The 15,803-nt window shown below is 43.8% G+C and overlaps 1 protein-coding gene across 2 annotated transcripts in view; it reads left to right on the forward strand.

Moving 5' to 3' along the window:
* Positions 1-15,803, forward strand: part of DNAH6 (dynein axonemal heavy chain 6) — a 289,163-nt gene that overhangs the window by 18,849 nt on the left and 254,511 nt on the right. The window contains exons 8-11 of one of the 2 annotated variants that reach the window (XM_059724560.1): positions 579-723; positions 8,739-8,907; positions 11,064-11,180; positions 12,736-12,939. In XM_059724560.1, coding sequence (XP_059580543.1) covers positions 579-723; positions 8,739-8,907; positions 11,064-11,180; positions 12,736-12,939 — 635 coding nt within the window. The remainder of the gene's footprint in view (positions 1-578; positions 724-8,738; positions 8,908-11,063; positions 11,181-12,735; positions 12,940-15,803) is intronic. The other variant, XM_059724561.1, reaches the window with a different exon arrangement.

A 15,803-nucleotide genomic window follows, 5' to 3' on the forward strand; every position in this document is an offset into this window, starting at 1 on the left:
TGCTGCAGATGGGCCTGCAGCACCACATACTGCATGTCTGCGCTCATCTGGATGTGCCCTTAGTGTCTTCACTGGTTTATTTCTGGGTTTGGAATATGGAAGCAGGAGTGAGTGGGCAGGGTGTGCTTGGGAGTGTTCTTGCTAAGGCACGCTTCTACTGTAGAATGGACATATGCGAAAATAACCTGAACAATTGTTGGAGGCTGTTAATATTTTAAATGTGGCATCTGCTGTATTCAAGAAAAATGGATATATACCAAAAAAGGTGCACCCATGACTATATTCATATTTTTTATTTTAAAACCAAATATGTGTATTTATATATTTAAAGCATAATCTGTTTCAAAAAGTCTTGCGCAGTCTTCTGGGCCCTCCATATAGTTTATTTTGTTTGATTTGGTTTTGTCTTTAGATTTTTTTTTTCATATAAAAAACCCACTAGGCCTTTGTTTCTGATTTAGATCAGACAGAACCACTTGAGCAATGATTTACAGAGTTCTAGAATTTCCAGTTACACACCTGTTGTTACAGTGTTCATAGTATTTTCATTAACATAGGTTTGTATATTTCCCATGCAGACCAGATTTCTGTGGCAACTGGATTAGTAACTTCAACTACGCTTAGTTTTCCTCATTTTGAAAGAGAATTATATGGCGAATCGACTGACAAAATGACCTACACAGAACAGGCCAGCAAAAGGTCTCATTGTAGAAGGCTAACCTGGTTAGTAGCTGCTGTTCTCATGCTCTCTTTTCAAATAATTTCATACTAGTTTAAGTTTAGTATTCCTTACAATCACTATATTGGTATGTAGTGGGCTCACAAAAAGGAAATAAAATTTGCATACCAGATCAGGATATCTATGAATTAGTCTATTCCTTAGCAAAGGCTAAATATCTCATGTTTCAATGAATATTGGTGCTTACCAAAGAATATCTGAAATAAAATAATGAGTCAGTGGAAACAAACAACACCCTTCTAATGTCCCTGGCCAGTTTTGCAGTACAAATAAGGGAAAATTCTGTCTTGATCTCTATGAGCAATCCATTAAGAACCAAAAATACAAGGTTAAGAATATTATTACCTTTGTCTTTAGTTACAGAACAATAAAGATAGCTTTCCTGTGCATCATTCCTTTTTATTATGTTATTCTATGAAGCATTTAGAGAATGTATTCTCTGTTCTGCAACACTATTAGCTGGGGTGTCTGTTTTAACTAGTCTGGAATAAGAAAACTGTATATCCTTAAGATAGTATGTATGCACATAATTACAGTGTAGGTGGTTTAAGGTCTTTTCAAGCAACATGTTTCCAGGTAGACTTGCATTATTGTTCCGTGTCTTCCCTGCAGAGGACTATGGGTGGGATTCTTTGTTATGTCTGCAGTCCTCTAATGTGTCTATGGTGGTTATAAACCATCTTTGTGTCCCTCTGATCTTGGGCTCCCCAAATGGATTGTGGGGCCCCAGTGCCATTTATTTCTAAGGACTACCTAAGATACAGAAACTTTTCAGAGCTATAGCACAGCCTTAAATCTCCAGTATTGTAGCTCTGCCCTTTAGATTCCCCACTTATTCCTAGGCATATGTTAATGCTGGAATTTGTCAGGGTGTCTTGAGGAGGCAGCTCTGTGCCTTTCTTGCCCCATGCCTGCACAGGGGAAACCTGCCTCTGGTAGGGTGCCTTTGGGGTGTACAGGAAGCAGATTGAAGGTGGGGGTTTCACCCCATTACTATCTGCCATGAATTCTGAGACCTCAAATTTCAAGAGATGGTAAGGAAATAGTTAAGCCTTCAGAAGTCTGAATCTAGCTGTCCTGCACTAGAGTCCCTCCATTGACTCCCCACCCTACCCGTACAGCTCTCTCTGGTTCCTTCCCTCTCTTCAACATGTGCTCCACAAATCAGGCTTTTTCACTACTCCATTTATGTTGTCTTCTCTGGCATGGGTCTTTTATCACTCCCTGATATCATCCGGGGACTTCTCTCTAGTTCAGAGCATCATAATCTTCCTGATCTGCTCCTAGGCATTGCAGTTACACATTTTTTCCATATGGAAAGATTTTGGAAACACCACAACTTAGCTCATAGTATGCACCAGTGGTCCTGAAGTCATGGAACTCTTTCATGCCACTTTTGTTGCGGAACCCCTCCCCTTATTCTAAAGACTGATCTGGAGCCAGGCAACCTGGCCAAACAGTGGTGGCATACCACCTCCCAGCCCACTCTACCAATAGCCCCAAACATTTTGCAGAACCCCTTATACCTATCACAGAACCCCAGGGCTCCACAGAACACAGTTTGAAAACCACTAGTATTTGTTTTTTGGGAAGCATGGGTGAAATCCTGATTCTTATATAACCAGTGGGAGTTTTGCCATTAGCTTTAATAGAGCCAAGATTTCGTATCTTGCATTTATACCTGTCTTCAAAGCATCTGTCCCACTCTTGGTGCTGTACTCATACTATAAATGAGAGTAACAGATGGTATAATTTTTTAACATATTTGAGTCAAGAGTTCAAGTTGTGTTTCATAACTGGCTAGTGGATATGAGAACACAAAGTGAATATTGTTATGCCTGCAAGGTCTCATGTAGTAAAACAGCATTGACTTTTATAGGTTTGCAAGACTCAAAAATATCTAGACTTGTCTATCAGAATATAAACATTTTCAGGGCCACAGGGCATCAATGTTCTCCTTTTGGTCTTGAGTGACTGTTCAGATGCTAACCTTTGAAACTGAGTATGAAATAGAAAAAACAGTGGAAGGAAGAGTTTGGGCAAATCCTGGAAACTTTAGTGCAGTAGTGTATTATGAGGACTGTCAGTGGCGGGGATTTGTTATAGATGTATTGTATCCCTGTACACCTTGAAGATTAGGCTGCCTGGAATATTTGAACAACTTTGATATGTTCATTGCAGAGCAACTAGGGCCAGATCCAGAAAAGGACTTAAGCACATACAGTCTTTCTGTTCCTGTTGAACCAAAATTTACACCCTCAAAGGTCATGCTCAGGTGCCACCTAATCCTGGTAGCCACAAATGTTGGCACACAGCCAAGTTCTTTTCTACCAGTTTTAGGCTTCACTAACCTTTAATTGTCTGCTTCTGGGCATGCCCAGAACCACTTTTCCCGGACAGTGCTGTGCAACTAAGGACCTAGCTCCCAATTTAGCTCAGTTATGATCCACAAATTTGATATTTCTTTGCCTTTGCTGTTTGCTAGGCTCTATCCAGTAGCATTTATAGAACATCTCTAATTCATAGGACTCTGCACCAAACAGGGCTGGAGGAGGAGGAAGAGCACCCACTCTCTTTGGTTGTAGTCAATAACTTACTTATCTAAGATGTGGGAGGCCAAAGTGTAATTTTTCCTTTTGTTTGAGAGGATTTTTACCTGCATCTCCATCTTCCCTTGCTTGTGAATGGTCAATCCCCAGGATGTTCTGGGACAGGGATTTTCAATCTTTCTTTCTGAAACTATTCTACTTTTCATGTGAATGAGCATAACACCCTAGCCTGGTTAGAGCATTCACCTGGGAAGAGGAGAGGGCTGGACTCTTCTTCACTCTCCAGTGAACACTGGAAATAAATTAATGGCTAACTACTTCCCTGCAGCCCAGAGGGAGGTGCCAGATTCATGGATGGAGATGGATAAAGTTAGCAGGCTTTCCTATGGCCTAGCTTAAGTGCCCCCTACTTGGTCTACTGTATACCTGTCTCAGATGTATGACTCTTCACATACATTGTACAGGGAACCAGCCTAATTTGGATTCCAATAGGCAGCAGAGTGCCTAAATGTTAGTTTCAGCAATTCTCAGTGTTGCAAGGCAGAAGTCGTTTTGAAGAGCAGTCTCTGCTGAAATGCAGTGCTTTGATAAATTCATAACAGTTCACTCTAACACAGTGGTTCTTAACCTTTTTAGACTCAATATCCCCATTGTTAGACTCAGAGCACCAATAGGAAAATGCCAGCTCTTTGTTTTCACTTCCTTTTTTTAACTATGGAAAAATAATTCAACAAATCTTCTGTTGCAAAGAACTTAGACTACAGCAGATCAAAATGTTTATTTTTAACACTACGCTGCACCTATGCACATGCCCAATGCCCGCTCCAATGCATTCTAATTAGAACGCATTGGAGTAGACTCTATTAGCAGAGTCTGTTGGAGTGTTCTAATTAGAATGCTTCAGGAGCCTTGGCATCGTGTGTATTCAGCATCCCCGTGTTTCAAAATGATGTCAGGGGTGCTTTAACTGCCATTAACTTTAAAGCAGCGGGGTGTGGAGGCACTGAATACATGGGGGAGGTGAAAGCCAGGGAGACTTTCATAGATTTCATAGACGTTAGGGCTGGAAGGGACCTCGGAAGATCATCGAGTCCAGCCCCCCGCCCAAAGGACAGGAAGTCAGCTGGGGTCACAGGATCCCAGCAAGATAAGCATCCAGTTTGCTCTTGAAGGTGTTCAATGTAGGTGCTTGAACCACCTCCGGTGGCAGGCTGTTCCAGACCTTTGGGGCTTGGACAGTAAAGAAATTCTTCCTTATGTCCAGCCTGAAACGGTCTTGTAGTAGTTTATGACCATTTGACCTAGGAGACTTAAGCCTGGCTGTGGGGAGGGGGTGTGTTTTTGGAGGCTTAATCCCTTGGTGGTGGAGCAGCCCCTCTGTGCTTCCCGGCCTGGCTGCTCACTGGGCAAGAAATGGGGAGGAAAGAACCGGGCAGCAAGAATTTCAGGCACCAGGTCAACCCCATTCATTCTTACGGGAAGTTTTCAGATACCTCATCAACCCATTATTTCCCATGGGTGGTTTTTTGGACACCAAGTCAACCCATTCATTCCAATGGAGATTTTTCTGACAACAGGTCAACCCCATTCATTCCTATGGGTGATTTTTCAGACACCTTGTCAACCCATTCATTCCTACGGCTGATTTTTCAGACACCAGTTTAAAGCGGCCCCCACTGCCATTTTGGAGCACAGGATGCTGAATACACAAGACGCTGTGAGTTTTTTAATTTGAGTGGCTCCTGAGAACTGCACTGACTAAAATGCCCCTACCTCATCCTCCTCTGAAGTCATGTATAAAATCGCCTGTGGATTCCTACTTGAAATTTCTGGTTTTATCTTGTGAATTATGTTTGCACACCTAACAGTGCTAACATTGTGACTAAGTAAAGACATTTGGGGAGGCTTGGGGGGGGGCGTTACATTTAGAAAGCAGATTTTTAAACCTAGTGCTCTGAGAATTGACGTATCACTCAGTTGATGAGTAGCAGGAAGACTTGTTTTAATAACTTCCAATAAGCTACAAAACTAAATAACAGAAAAAGACACTTTCCCAATATAAAATGAGCTATTTAGTCCTTAGTATTATCTTAGCTGCAAAAAAATCTTTACCCAATGCAGGCAGGAAGTAGTTCTTGTACCACCTCAAAGCATGGGTCCATCACTTGTTGGCTGGGTGGCAGTATGGCTTGGTCTGGACTGCACCCACCTTGCTGGCAAATTTGCTTAGTTTTTATACTGTTTAATTGTATAGCTTCAAAGCATTTTTCCTTGATGATTGGCCAATTAGAGTCCAAATGAACATGGAGGAAAAGGTTGATCATCATAACACAACTGTTAAATGCCTGGCTCCTGTTCTGGATTTGTCTAGGTGTGAAGACTCTGTTTTTTCTGCAGCCCCTGCAATTATAGGTCAATTTAAAGATGATGGGTCTGAGTAGTCCAACAGGATCCTTAGGGGTGTCACCAAACCTGTTTTGGGGTATTTGTACATCAATCGGGCAAATTTGCAGTAGCTTGTATGGATGATGGTCTGTTTCCCAAACTCCAGACATTTGTAACACCTTATACATTAAATGTTTGTTGAGAGAAATGTAAACAGGGTGTGTTTGTCATGTACAGGGCATCTTTCCTATATTCAGTGCGCGTTTTACAGGGTTCTCTTGAGATGAATATTTATTTTGTTGTTTTCTTTAGCTGCTAGGTCAATTGAAATGTATAGATGGCTTCCTTGCCTTCACTGGCTCAGCCTTTTCTTGCTTTCTTAGGTATACACACATGTGATGAGTGGGTCAGGTCCCTGCCAACAATTTTAACCACTTCTATTATTTTATGGCATGGGTCTGGTTTTGGGTACTGCAAGCACTCCAGTGTCTCGATGCCTAATGGGTTGCAAGCCATTAGTGGAGTTTGATTTTCTTGTGGCAGTCTTGTTACCACAATCCAGTCTTGCCCCAGCCATAGTTTTGTACACTGTCCAAGCTTTCATGGTTTTCATATGCAGCAGGGGGAGGTTAAATCTATTCAAAATGGGTGCCTGATATCAAGGAAGTCAGGATGGGGAGGCTAGCAGGAGGGTTTGGGGGCAAGTAGGCCAGGGAGGATCAGAGGTCCACTGGGAGATAGGGGGGCAGGTGTGACCCATGGGTCGGTGGGGCGGGAAGCAGGTGGGACCCATGGGAGCAATCAGGGGATGGGGGGACAAGTGCAATCTGTGGGGTGTTGCTGGGGTCTATGAAAGTCTGGCAGGATCAGAGGGACTCATAGGGCCTTGGGGGAGCGGGGCTTTGGAGGACCAGGTGCTATTTTTAGCCTACTTACCCCCTGTCCCATGAACCTACACCCCTATCCCTCCTGCTCCTCTCCCATTGGGACTTACTTGTTTGACTCTGACAGTAGTGACACCCAGAGTGGATTGTGGGATAGGGGTTGGGGGGTCTGGCTGATTTCGATGGAGGGGTCATGGGCTGGGGGGCAAAAAATAGCCTGGTTCAGGGTGGGGGATTGTGAAAAGTGCAGCCCCAGGGCTGCACTGGGAAAGTGTACAGAAGTTCCATCCATGCACCAGTTTGACCTAAATCAAGTAAGTTTGTTACTACAGAGATACAGATTTATCTTACATCAGGTTCCACAGTTTTTAGACCAATTTGTATGCATGGAACTTCTGTATATTTAGAGGTTTTGATTGATTTCTGATCACTGAGACCAGGTTTGTAAATGTAAGGTTGGCACCAGGACAAGATAAGTTTAACTCGGGTGGCCATTTTGAACCTGATTAACCCCCCCAAATGTCTGTACTTAGCCTGTGTGGCACTCTTGGAAGGATTTCAAAGCACCCCAGGGTTCCACAGGACTCTGGTTGAGAATCACTGCTCTAACATATTAGAAAGTATGATGTTTTGGTACTAATATTTCCTGTGCTTCAGGTAGTGTCAAAGTGATGTAGTTGTGATGGTCCAAGAATAACAAGAGGCAAAGGTTTTTGTGGGTGATGCTTTTTATTGGACCAACTGCACAGTTGAGGTAAAGTTAAACAAGCTTTTGAATATCAGTCATTCTGCATCAGGTTACCTGATGGTCCAATTAAAATACCATATGCAGAAATCCTTGCCACCGTGCTTCAGGGTCATTTTCAGAATCGGTAGCTGTGACAAACGTACAGTGTAGTAGATACACCTTTGTGCTTATCTTTCCCTTACCAGTAAAATGTATCATACTAAGAAACAAAATTTAATTGGTAAGATCAACATGTCATGAAAAAAAATGAAAGAAGAGGTTCATATGGAGTCAGATTAAATCAGTTGTTGAAAAGATACAGGTTTCCCTCACTTTATGCTATATGTGCTTTCTGGAAAAGGGTGCATAATTTGAATTTGCATAAAGGGAACCCACTTTACAATATAACAAATAGGGATACATTCCAAGACCTTGACTGTACTGACCCTTAGGCCCATTTTTATCACTTTTACAAGACAGTTTTGGTATTCACCAACAGCAGGCAGTACACACAAGCACAGGGTGGTAGAGAATGTTACCACAATGGGGATGGCAACTACAGAAACACATGTCGCAGAAAATGAGCAAGGAGCACAGATCCACACAGGAGACTATATTTTGGTGTGTCACTTCCACAATGCACTGTACAGAGTAGCTGACTGTGGCCTTCCACCACACTGAGTGCATAAGAGTGAATTCACCTTGCATATAACACATTTTTGGAATAAAAAGGGTCATCACATAAGAGTGAATTTGTACATACAGAGCCCGCATAAACCAAGGGAAACCTGTATGCATAAATTGTTGAGTTGCTCAGAGCAAACAAGTGCACCCCAAGAACTAGGGAACAAGGAGGGGCTTTGACTGAACTGTGTTAAAATTAGCCTAAATTATGGGGAGTTCAATCTGGGGTGTTGATCTGTCATCTGTTACCAGTTTTTTCAGTTTATTATAGAAGTATGAAATAATTCATATTCTGTTCCATGATGTTTATAGTCCAGTGGTGCTCAGCTTGCAGCCTGCAGACTGGATCCAGCTCCCAAAGTGATTGGATCTAGCCTGCGGCACTGGGAATCAGCAGCAAGCAGCTCATCCTGATACATCCTCTTTTCTGCCCTGTACCATGCCACTGATCCCCTTCACAGCCCTCTCTGTACTTTCCTTTCTCCCTTCCTCCCTCTATTTCCTCTGACACTGGCAGCCACCTCCCTTCCCCATCTCTCCTTCCCCTCCTCCCCAGTGGATTTTTTAAATGTACCCCTTCTCAAGCAAAAGGCTCCTTGAGTTTCAGTGGGAGTTCTGCCTGAGCAACGCACAAATGTGGACTTCAGGAATCAGCCCTTTGAAAGTATAATGCAGAACTTTTTCCCCCAAATCAGATGCTTTTGCCACAGAACCTTCTGACATGCATCCAAGGTGATAAAGAAATGAACATTTTTCTTCTGTCCCTCTAGCTTTATCCGTCTTGCTGACTGCCTAATAGTGAATACAATGCATGTCCTGGCAGTAAAGTCAGTTACTTCCCTTTTGAACTACCTCACTGAAAAATTAAAAAGAACACCTGCTGCAGATGTCATACAGAAATGGAACACAGAGTTAAAAAATGAAGTCTCTGAGAAGAAGGTAATTTCATTAAAAAAAAAAGAAAAAGAAAATGCTTATAGTGATTCAGACTGTGATGACTAAAATGGCTTGTTTCTTTGTAAAAGTGTTAAATACCCACCAGAGCTGTAACCTTAGCCTGACATCACATGTTTGTTTGTTGATATATTGATTTTAAATTGAGGCTGAAAATTATTTAGGTTAGTAAGTGAATATTTGACAATTTGCTATTGTCATAGAAAGCACTTAGCCTTGTCTTGTCCTGCAAATGTTACTATTGTGATGCAGTGCACTGTTGTCTGTAATCTGTCTTCTATAGTATTTCCAGCAATGTAAAGAAACAAAAATGCTTAGCTCTTGTTTATGTTTCACAGCCCAGTTAATGAACATTTGTAGTTCTGCTTTCAGAAGAACCTAGTCTTGAGGCTTTACTCCTGAAGGATTCTGTCTTTTAGAGGCTGATATAACTTTTGCCGTTGACTTTAGTGGGATTGAGGAATCAGGCCTTTTACCCTAAACTTAACATTAGAATCTAGGTGGTGGCACTGAAGTCATGAAAAAGGCTTGGACAAGAATAGTGTGTTTTCTGAAGAGAGTGTTTATTGAGTACAGCAATTAACAATTTTAAGCACAAGACAAAGAAACAACAGAAAATTTTGCCTAAGTTAAAACACAACAGAAACTGCATAAGCCTTACATTAGGGGTGGGCAAAATATGGTCTCAGGCTGGATTCAGCTTGCCAAATGATTTAACCTGGATCGCAGCTGCTCCTCTGAAGGAGAATTAATTGTATCTGGCCCATGGTTGCCCTGGCTTTCAGTGCTGTTTGCCCTTCTCCCTCCCCCAAGCCAGCCACTTGCAGCAGCAGCCACTCCCTTCCCTGGCCAGTCCACCCTGTCCCACCTGCCAACCCCCAATATAAGCTCCAAGCCATGGGGTGCTGAGATCCTGGTCAGCCTTCTGCCCAGTGAGGCTGTCTCCTTGCCTCTCCAGCCCTGCATCTGGTGAGTTGAAGCTCAGGTAAGGTTCTGTACACTGGTCGGGGAGGGGGTGCAGGCAGAAAAGAGCCAGGAGTCGCAAGTTATCTGGGCTCTGCTGGGCCAGGGCCTGGCAGGGGAACAGGCGTCAGTATTGTACTCTCTTCCCATGCACTGCTTTAGGCTGAACCATGTGAGTGTAGCTGAAGTGTCTGCATGGCTCCTGCCCAACCCAGAGTCCCCAACATGTGGCTGGGTTGGACAGGAGCCATGCCAGTCGCACCCACTTGGCCCAAAGCAGTGCTTGGGAACATGGCATGGCACCACTATCTTACATAATTCTGAAGACAGAATATCTCCCTGCCGTTGGCCAAGCACTCAAGAGTCTCCGGGATCCACAGTTCTTCTTTGTAGGTGGGGCGGAGTCCACAGTCCTCATTTTTGCTTGCTCTCTTATGCATGATCTGCTCCCCTTTTTCCCCTTGCTTACCTTGACAATGGCATGGTCTTTTGCCCCCTCAGGATGTTTGTCTGTTTATCGTGTCCTTGGTTTTCCCAAATTTCATCATGTTTATGGTGTGGTGGCACTGTTCCAGAGTGCCTACTGCGCATTTTGAAATCAAATCTGTTGTAGTCCCCTGCTTCCTTTGGTTACACAGGTTATCTACTGCCCACTTAAGAAATCTGGTCCTTCTGCTTCCTTAGGTTACATAGGTTATTTTCCCAACAACTTTTCCCATTGGCTACAGAATTAGTTAAAACACCCAAAACTGTTGTGTCTGTGCCATGCATTTGCCAATAAGGCCCTTCCACTTTGTTTGTTTGGTTTGTTCTTTTTAACTAGGCTTTTCCACTCTTCTTTTGTTACACATCTGAAAAGTGTGAGGCCACAGGCAGAAAGCTATGTATAACTTTCACCCAGGTTCGAATGACACTTTGACTCTTGAGTGGTCTGCAAAAAAAATTAAACTTATTCGTTGATTAAGAAGTCCACCTAAGTGAAGGAGCAATTTGATCAGGGCCCCCACCTCTCCCCCCAGGTTATGATTTTCAAATCTTACAGGGGGGCACTCATCTCTTATGGGAGGGTTCAGCCCCTCCTCCCCAAGCTCCCTCTTAATTTGCACCCTGCTTTCACTTACAATGTGTATGTATTTCTTTATTGCTTGCTTTGGGTAATTTTTTTCACACTATTTCAGGCTGCTCCTGGGATCGGAGGGCAGGATGAAGAAGAAGCATATCTTCCCATGTTTCTCACAGAGTTAATTCTGGAGATCAGTGCATTGTTGTTTGCACCATCTTTGGATGACTTCCAGGTTCGTGTAGAAATGCATCAGTTTCTCTGGTAGTTTCATTGTACAAAGAAATGTCAGTGTTACAGGTCAGATTTGCTGATACCCTATACCGACTTTGGGGCAGAATGGTTTCTGATTATAACGGTAGTGTAAAAGAGCCCTTGCAAACTAGTGAATCCTCTTTTTGGGATCCCTAAAAAAGTGAGCTGGCTTTATGCACTGAATCTCAAGAATGCCTGTGTGCAGAAGGGGTTAATCCCACTTGAATACTGCATTTCTCCTTTATCTGTACTCTGTCTGGATGATCCCTCCCTCTTCGGGGTATAGGACACTTCCCAATTCACTGGTCAGAGTTTACCAGCAGCCTTAGCTCTCTGACTGCCTTTTATTTGGGTGTCCTACATACTCCATCTCCACTAGAAGATTGAGAAGAGAATGCCATGTTGTAATGAAAAGATGGTCTAATAAAAGATTTCAGATTCACCCAAAGAACCTTGTCTGCCTATGTTGTAATGAAGAAATTTGCGTAGCAGAGTTAATCTCCAAATGCAGCAGGCCCTGAATGTGTATATGTTCATACAAAGACTGATTTGTATTCACAGTAAGGACTCTATGCTGGTACTGTAAAAATGGACTTTAGAGTGTAAATTCATTTTTAATGATTCCTTTCCCTACCAGAAATATAAATGGTCATTTGTGCAAGTAAAAATCAGCCCACAATTTTTAGTAAAAACATAGAGGAATGTTGTCCAGAGTAAAAAAAAAAAATCACTAAAATCCTGAGTCTGAAGTTAAGAGAAGGAAAATAAACAATCCCTTTGGTGTACAGTCAGCTGAGCCAGGCTAAGGTAAGATGCAGTGAGGTCCTTACCTGCAATAGGCTTATTTTTATAAAATGTCCCACTTAAATTTAACCATGTCAAACAGCAAATTTCTTCCATATTGAAAGGGAAGCAGAAGAAACTCAACTTTTGACAAAGGCCGTGTCCCCAATACATTGGCACACTTTGGACCCCGGGCAGCAGTGACAAGTGGAGTAGTATTGGTTGCCATGGTGCCAGTGGTGGTGGTGTGGTCATCTGCTGCCACAAACTAGCTATTTTTGCACCTCTTCCCTCTCAAAGGCCATACCCAGGCCTGTTCCCCAGTCACCTTACCTCAGTTATAGAGAAAAAAGGATCAACACCTTTTTTGCTTTGGAGAATCAAACTAGGTACATAGAAATTCTCTCCTGTCACCTCCACTGATGCCACAGCAACTTTCTGTATCAAGGGCAAGAAGCTGTGCTGTTCAAGAAAAGCATCTCTACATTTCAGTAGTGTGAGCAGGGCTCTTCCTATTTGCTTCCCATGGGGCTCCATCCCAGATTCATCTTTTCTGGAAAGTGACGTGCTTAGCATGTTGCCTTGCTATGTCTCTCGTTTCTGCTGGTCTGGAAGTGAATGCAATATATCTAGGTTTGAACAGGTGTTGCATCTCTTTGCTGCACCCCTAAAATTACATTCACATCCTAACGTATTTTACATTTCAGGAAGGTTCCAAGAGCATTTATGGGATGTTGTTTTCTATTGTCTAGCAGGATGGTATTGCAGATATTGTACATCAGTTCCAGGAAACTCTGTTGTCTGTCGCTAATCTTGTACCCGATCGATACTTTGATGCCTTTACTCAGCCTGTCATTAATAACATTATTGAAGAAAAGACATGTGGTGAAGGGCCGAGCTTATCAACCATGTTTAAAGACGATAGGCATTTGCAGACTATCATCCAGCAAATAAAGGTACCAAACACTTTCCTTTTTTATATGATTTTTTTCTCCTCTCTTTGATTAAAATTAATTAATTAATGATGGTTGTGAGACTGTTTGAAGTTATTGGGCCAGATCCCTGAAAAACAGGTTAAGGATCTCTGTTTTTGTAAAATACCATCATATTAGCCTTAAGACTAAACTTCAAAAAGCAGCAACCAGGAGGAAGACCCATTTGCTTTTGCATTCATTTTTTTTTGAGGATTGGAACAGGGTGGAACAGGATTACATTTGGGTCCCCATGGGTGGTCTTTTAAACGGTCATAAAGGTACTTAAAATGTACTCATTTAAGTTTGTTAACCCATCCTAAGTACCTTCTAAACTTGTTAAAGTTATACCACTCTAGGTGATGGTTATCTTTGATCTTTTTTACCAAAGTCATTCCAAGGTATTGTTAGGGCCTTGTCAGAATTTAAACGGTAAGCCAAACAAATGTGAATCAATTTATTCATCAGTTTAGTGTTAATCAGTTTAGTGTTGTTTAGCACCTGCTCTGACTGCCTCTCACCTGCACAGCTGTGACTTGCCGCTAGAGGCTTGGTAAGCAGTGGCAGGGCTAGTTGTTAAGGGAAGGACAGACTCGCTGTTCCCACCGGACAGAGCAAGTGCTGCAACCCTGGAGTACCTGCAAGCCGCAGTGCCTCCTGCCAGCTCTCATGTGAGCTCTGCTCCCGTTAGGAGCACAGTGAGCTAGTCCAAGTTGGGAGGCACTGCCTCTCCACGACCGCTCATACTGGCTGCTCTGGGGGGGATACCACCTCCCTGCTGTTGCTCGCACCAACTCCGTTTCTGCTGGGAGAAGAGTGAACCAGTCTGAGAGGGGCAGGGCACTGCCTCCCCACCAGTGTTTGTAGTGGGGAGGCAGTGCCTCACCCTGCGTGGACTGGCTGGCTCTGCTGGTGGTGGGTGGCACCACGGCTGCCAGGCGCTGCAGAGCTGTGGTGTTCACTCTGCCGGATGTCCCTGGTGGGTGAGATGCTGTGCCTGGCCTTGTTGTGCCTTGGCATCATCCCTCGCCACTGCCTTCTGGGATGCTGGAAGACTTCAATTTGAGTGGAAAAACTGTGGAGAGTGGCCACAAGTTAATGGAACAGGAGCAAAGTAAGGTGATCCTGCCCTGGAGTGGTGTAAGATTAATCCAAATAATAAGTGCTTTAAACCACTTAAAAGGTGTTAACGTGCAGCCAGTCCAGTGGTTAAGAGCTCCAGAAGCTGCCTAACATTGCCATATAACAAGGCTCTTAGTCTGCTCCAGTAAGATAAAATGTTCTATTTTCAGTCCTCCAGCTTTCCAAGATGCACCTTTCCCAGTCCTTCCTACTTTGCTCGGTGGGCAAACTTGCAACCCTCCTGAACTCTTCCGCCCAAGGGGATAGTGGTAGTCCCAAGCCAACACTCCTTCACAAAGGGTGTGACCCTATCACACCCTGACTACTCTGAGCACCCAGGTACAACTCACCAGTTTGCTGTGTGCTGTAGCACCCCTGTGTAAACAGCAACAGCAATCCTACTATCTACTAGGGCTGTGCAAAGCTGCAGTCCCTGATTCGTTTGAGCAGAGATTTGACCTGATTTGTTGGCTGAATCTCTGAATCTGAATTGAATCAGAGGACCCTTTAATCTCTCTGAATTGAATTGGAACCCTCTGAATCAATTTGGAGAGATCAGAAAGATTTGGAGATTCAGACATAGACACAGCTTGAAATGTTTTTTCTTCATACTTCTAGGTACTAGGGGTTCATGAGTGCTGCAATGCTGGGGTGAATGGAGTGTCCCACAGAAGCACGGGGGGCTCCCCAGCGCACTTGGCAACAGACCTGGAAGTGGACCAGAAGCACTTCTGGGTCTGCTGGGAAGCATGCTGGGCCCACACCCCACATCTCCCCCAGATCAGTGACTGGTGCGTCCTGGATCTGAGGGGGGCACCTGTGGTCCCCCTGCAGCTGATTGCTGAACCGGGGAGGTGCGGGGGCCCCCCACAGCACACTCCCTGGCAGACCTGGAAGTGAACTGGAAGTAGTTCCAGTCCACTTCCGGGTTTGCTGCCAAGCATGGGGAGGGTGTGTCGTCTGTCCGTCCTCCACCTGCACTCCATGTGTCCTAGCATTGCAGCAATCACGAGCTGCACCTGCTACCTCAAGGTATGTAAAAAAAACTTTTAAAGCTGTGTCTATGTCTGAATCGCTGATTCTCAGTGGCTGAATTGACTCAGGGACAGTGATCTGAATCAACAAACTGAATCACTGTCCCTGATTCGGGCCAATTCCTAATTGAATAGGGCCCACTTTGCACACACCTACTATCTACCTCTGTGAAGAGAATGGGTCTCAGCACTGCCCCATGTGGTATGTATACAGTAAGTGTGCTGGATATTGGATCTGCCCCAGTATGAGTACTAGCCCAACCCCGGCCCCACCCCCCGGCCCAGTTCAGTGAAACACATGCAAGATTTTGGTCCTTTATTTATTTATTTATTTATTTATTTTTCCCCCCACCCCTTTCTCTTTACTTCTGCCCACTGCCCTTCACTTCAAATGTCCCCTGCTGACTATGGCAGGGAATCCAGAGACCCCATGGTGGATTCTCCACCTCTGAGCTAATGCCACCCTCCCCAACCCCTCTACCCCAGGGGAGGGATAGAGTCCTGGCTCCTGTCCACTCTCCTGCTCACCAGTCACAGTTGTGCTAGTCTGAGATGTCATTAAGGCTTAACATGTGACTGCTCTGTAGCTGTACTCACTTTGTAACAGCATAACGTTCCACAGATTTAAAATATTTTAAAGGTAACCTGTAACAGCAGCATAATTACATTTAGGTGCCTAATAGGTGGAATAAG

Source organism: Alligator mississippiensis, chromosome 3, assembly GCF_030867095.1.
Source record: "Alligator mississippiensis isolate rAllMis1 chromosome 3, rAllMis1, whole genome shotgun sequence".
Lineage (NCBI taxonomy): Eukaryota > Metazoa > Chordata > Crocodylia > Alligatoridae > Alligator > Alligator mississippiensis.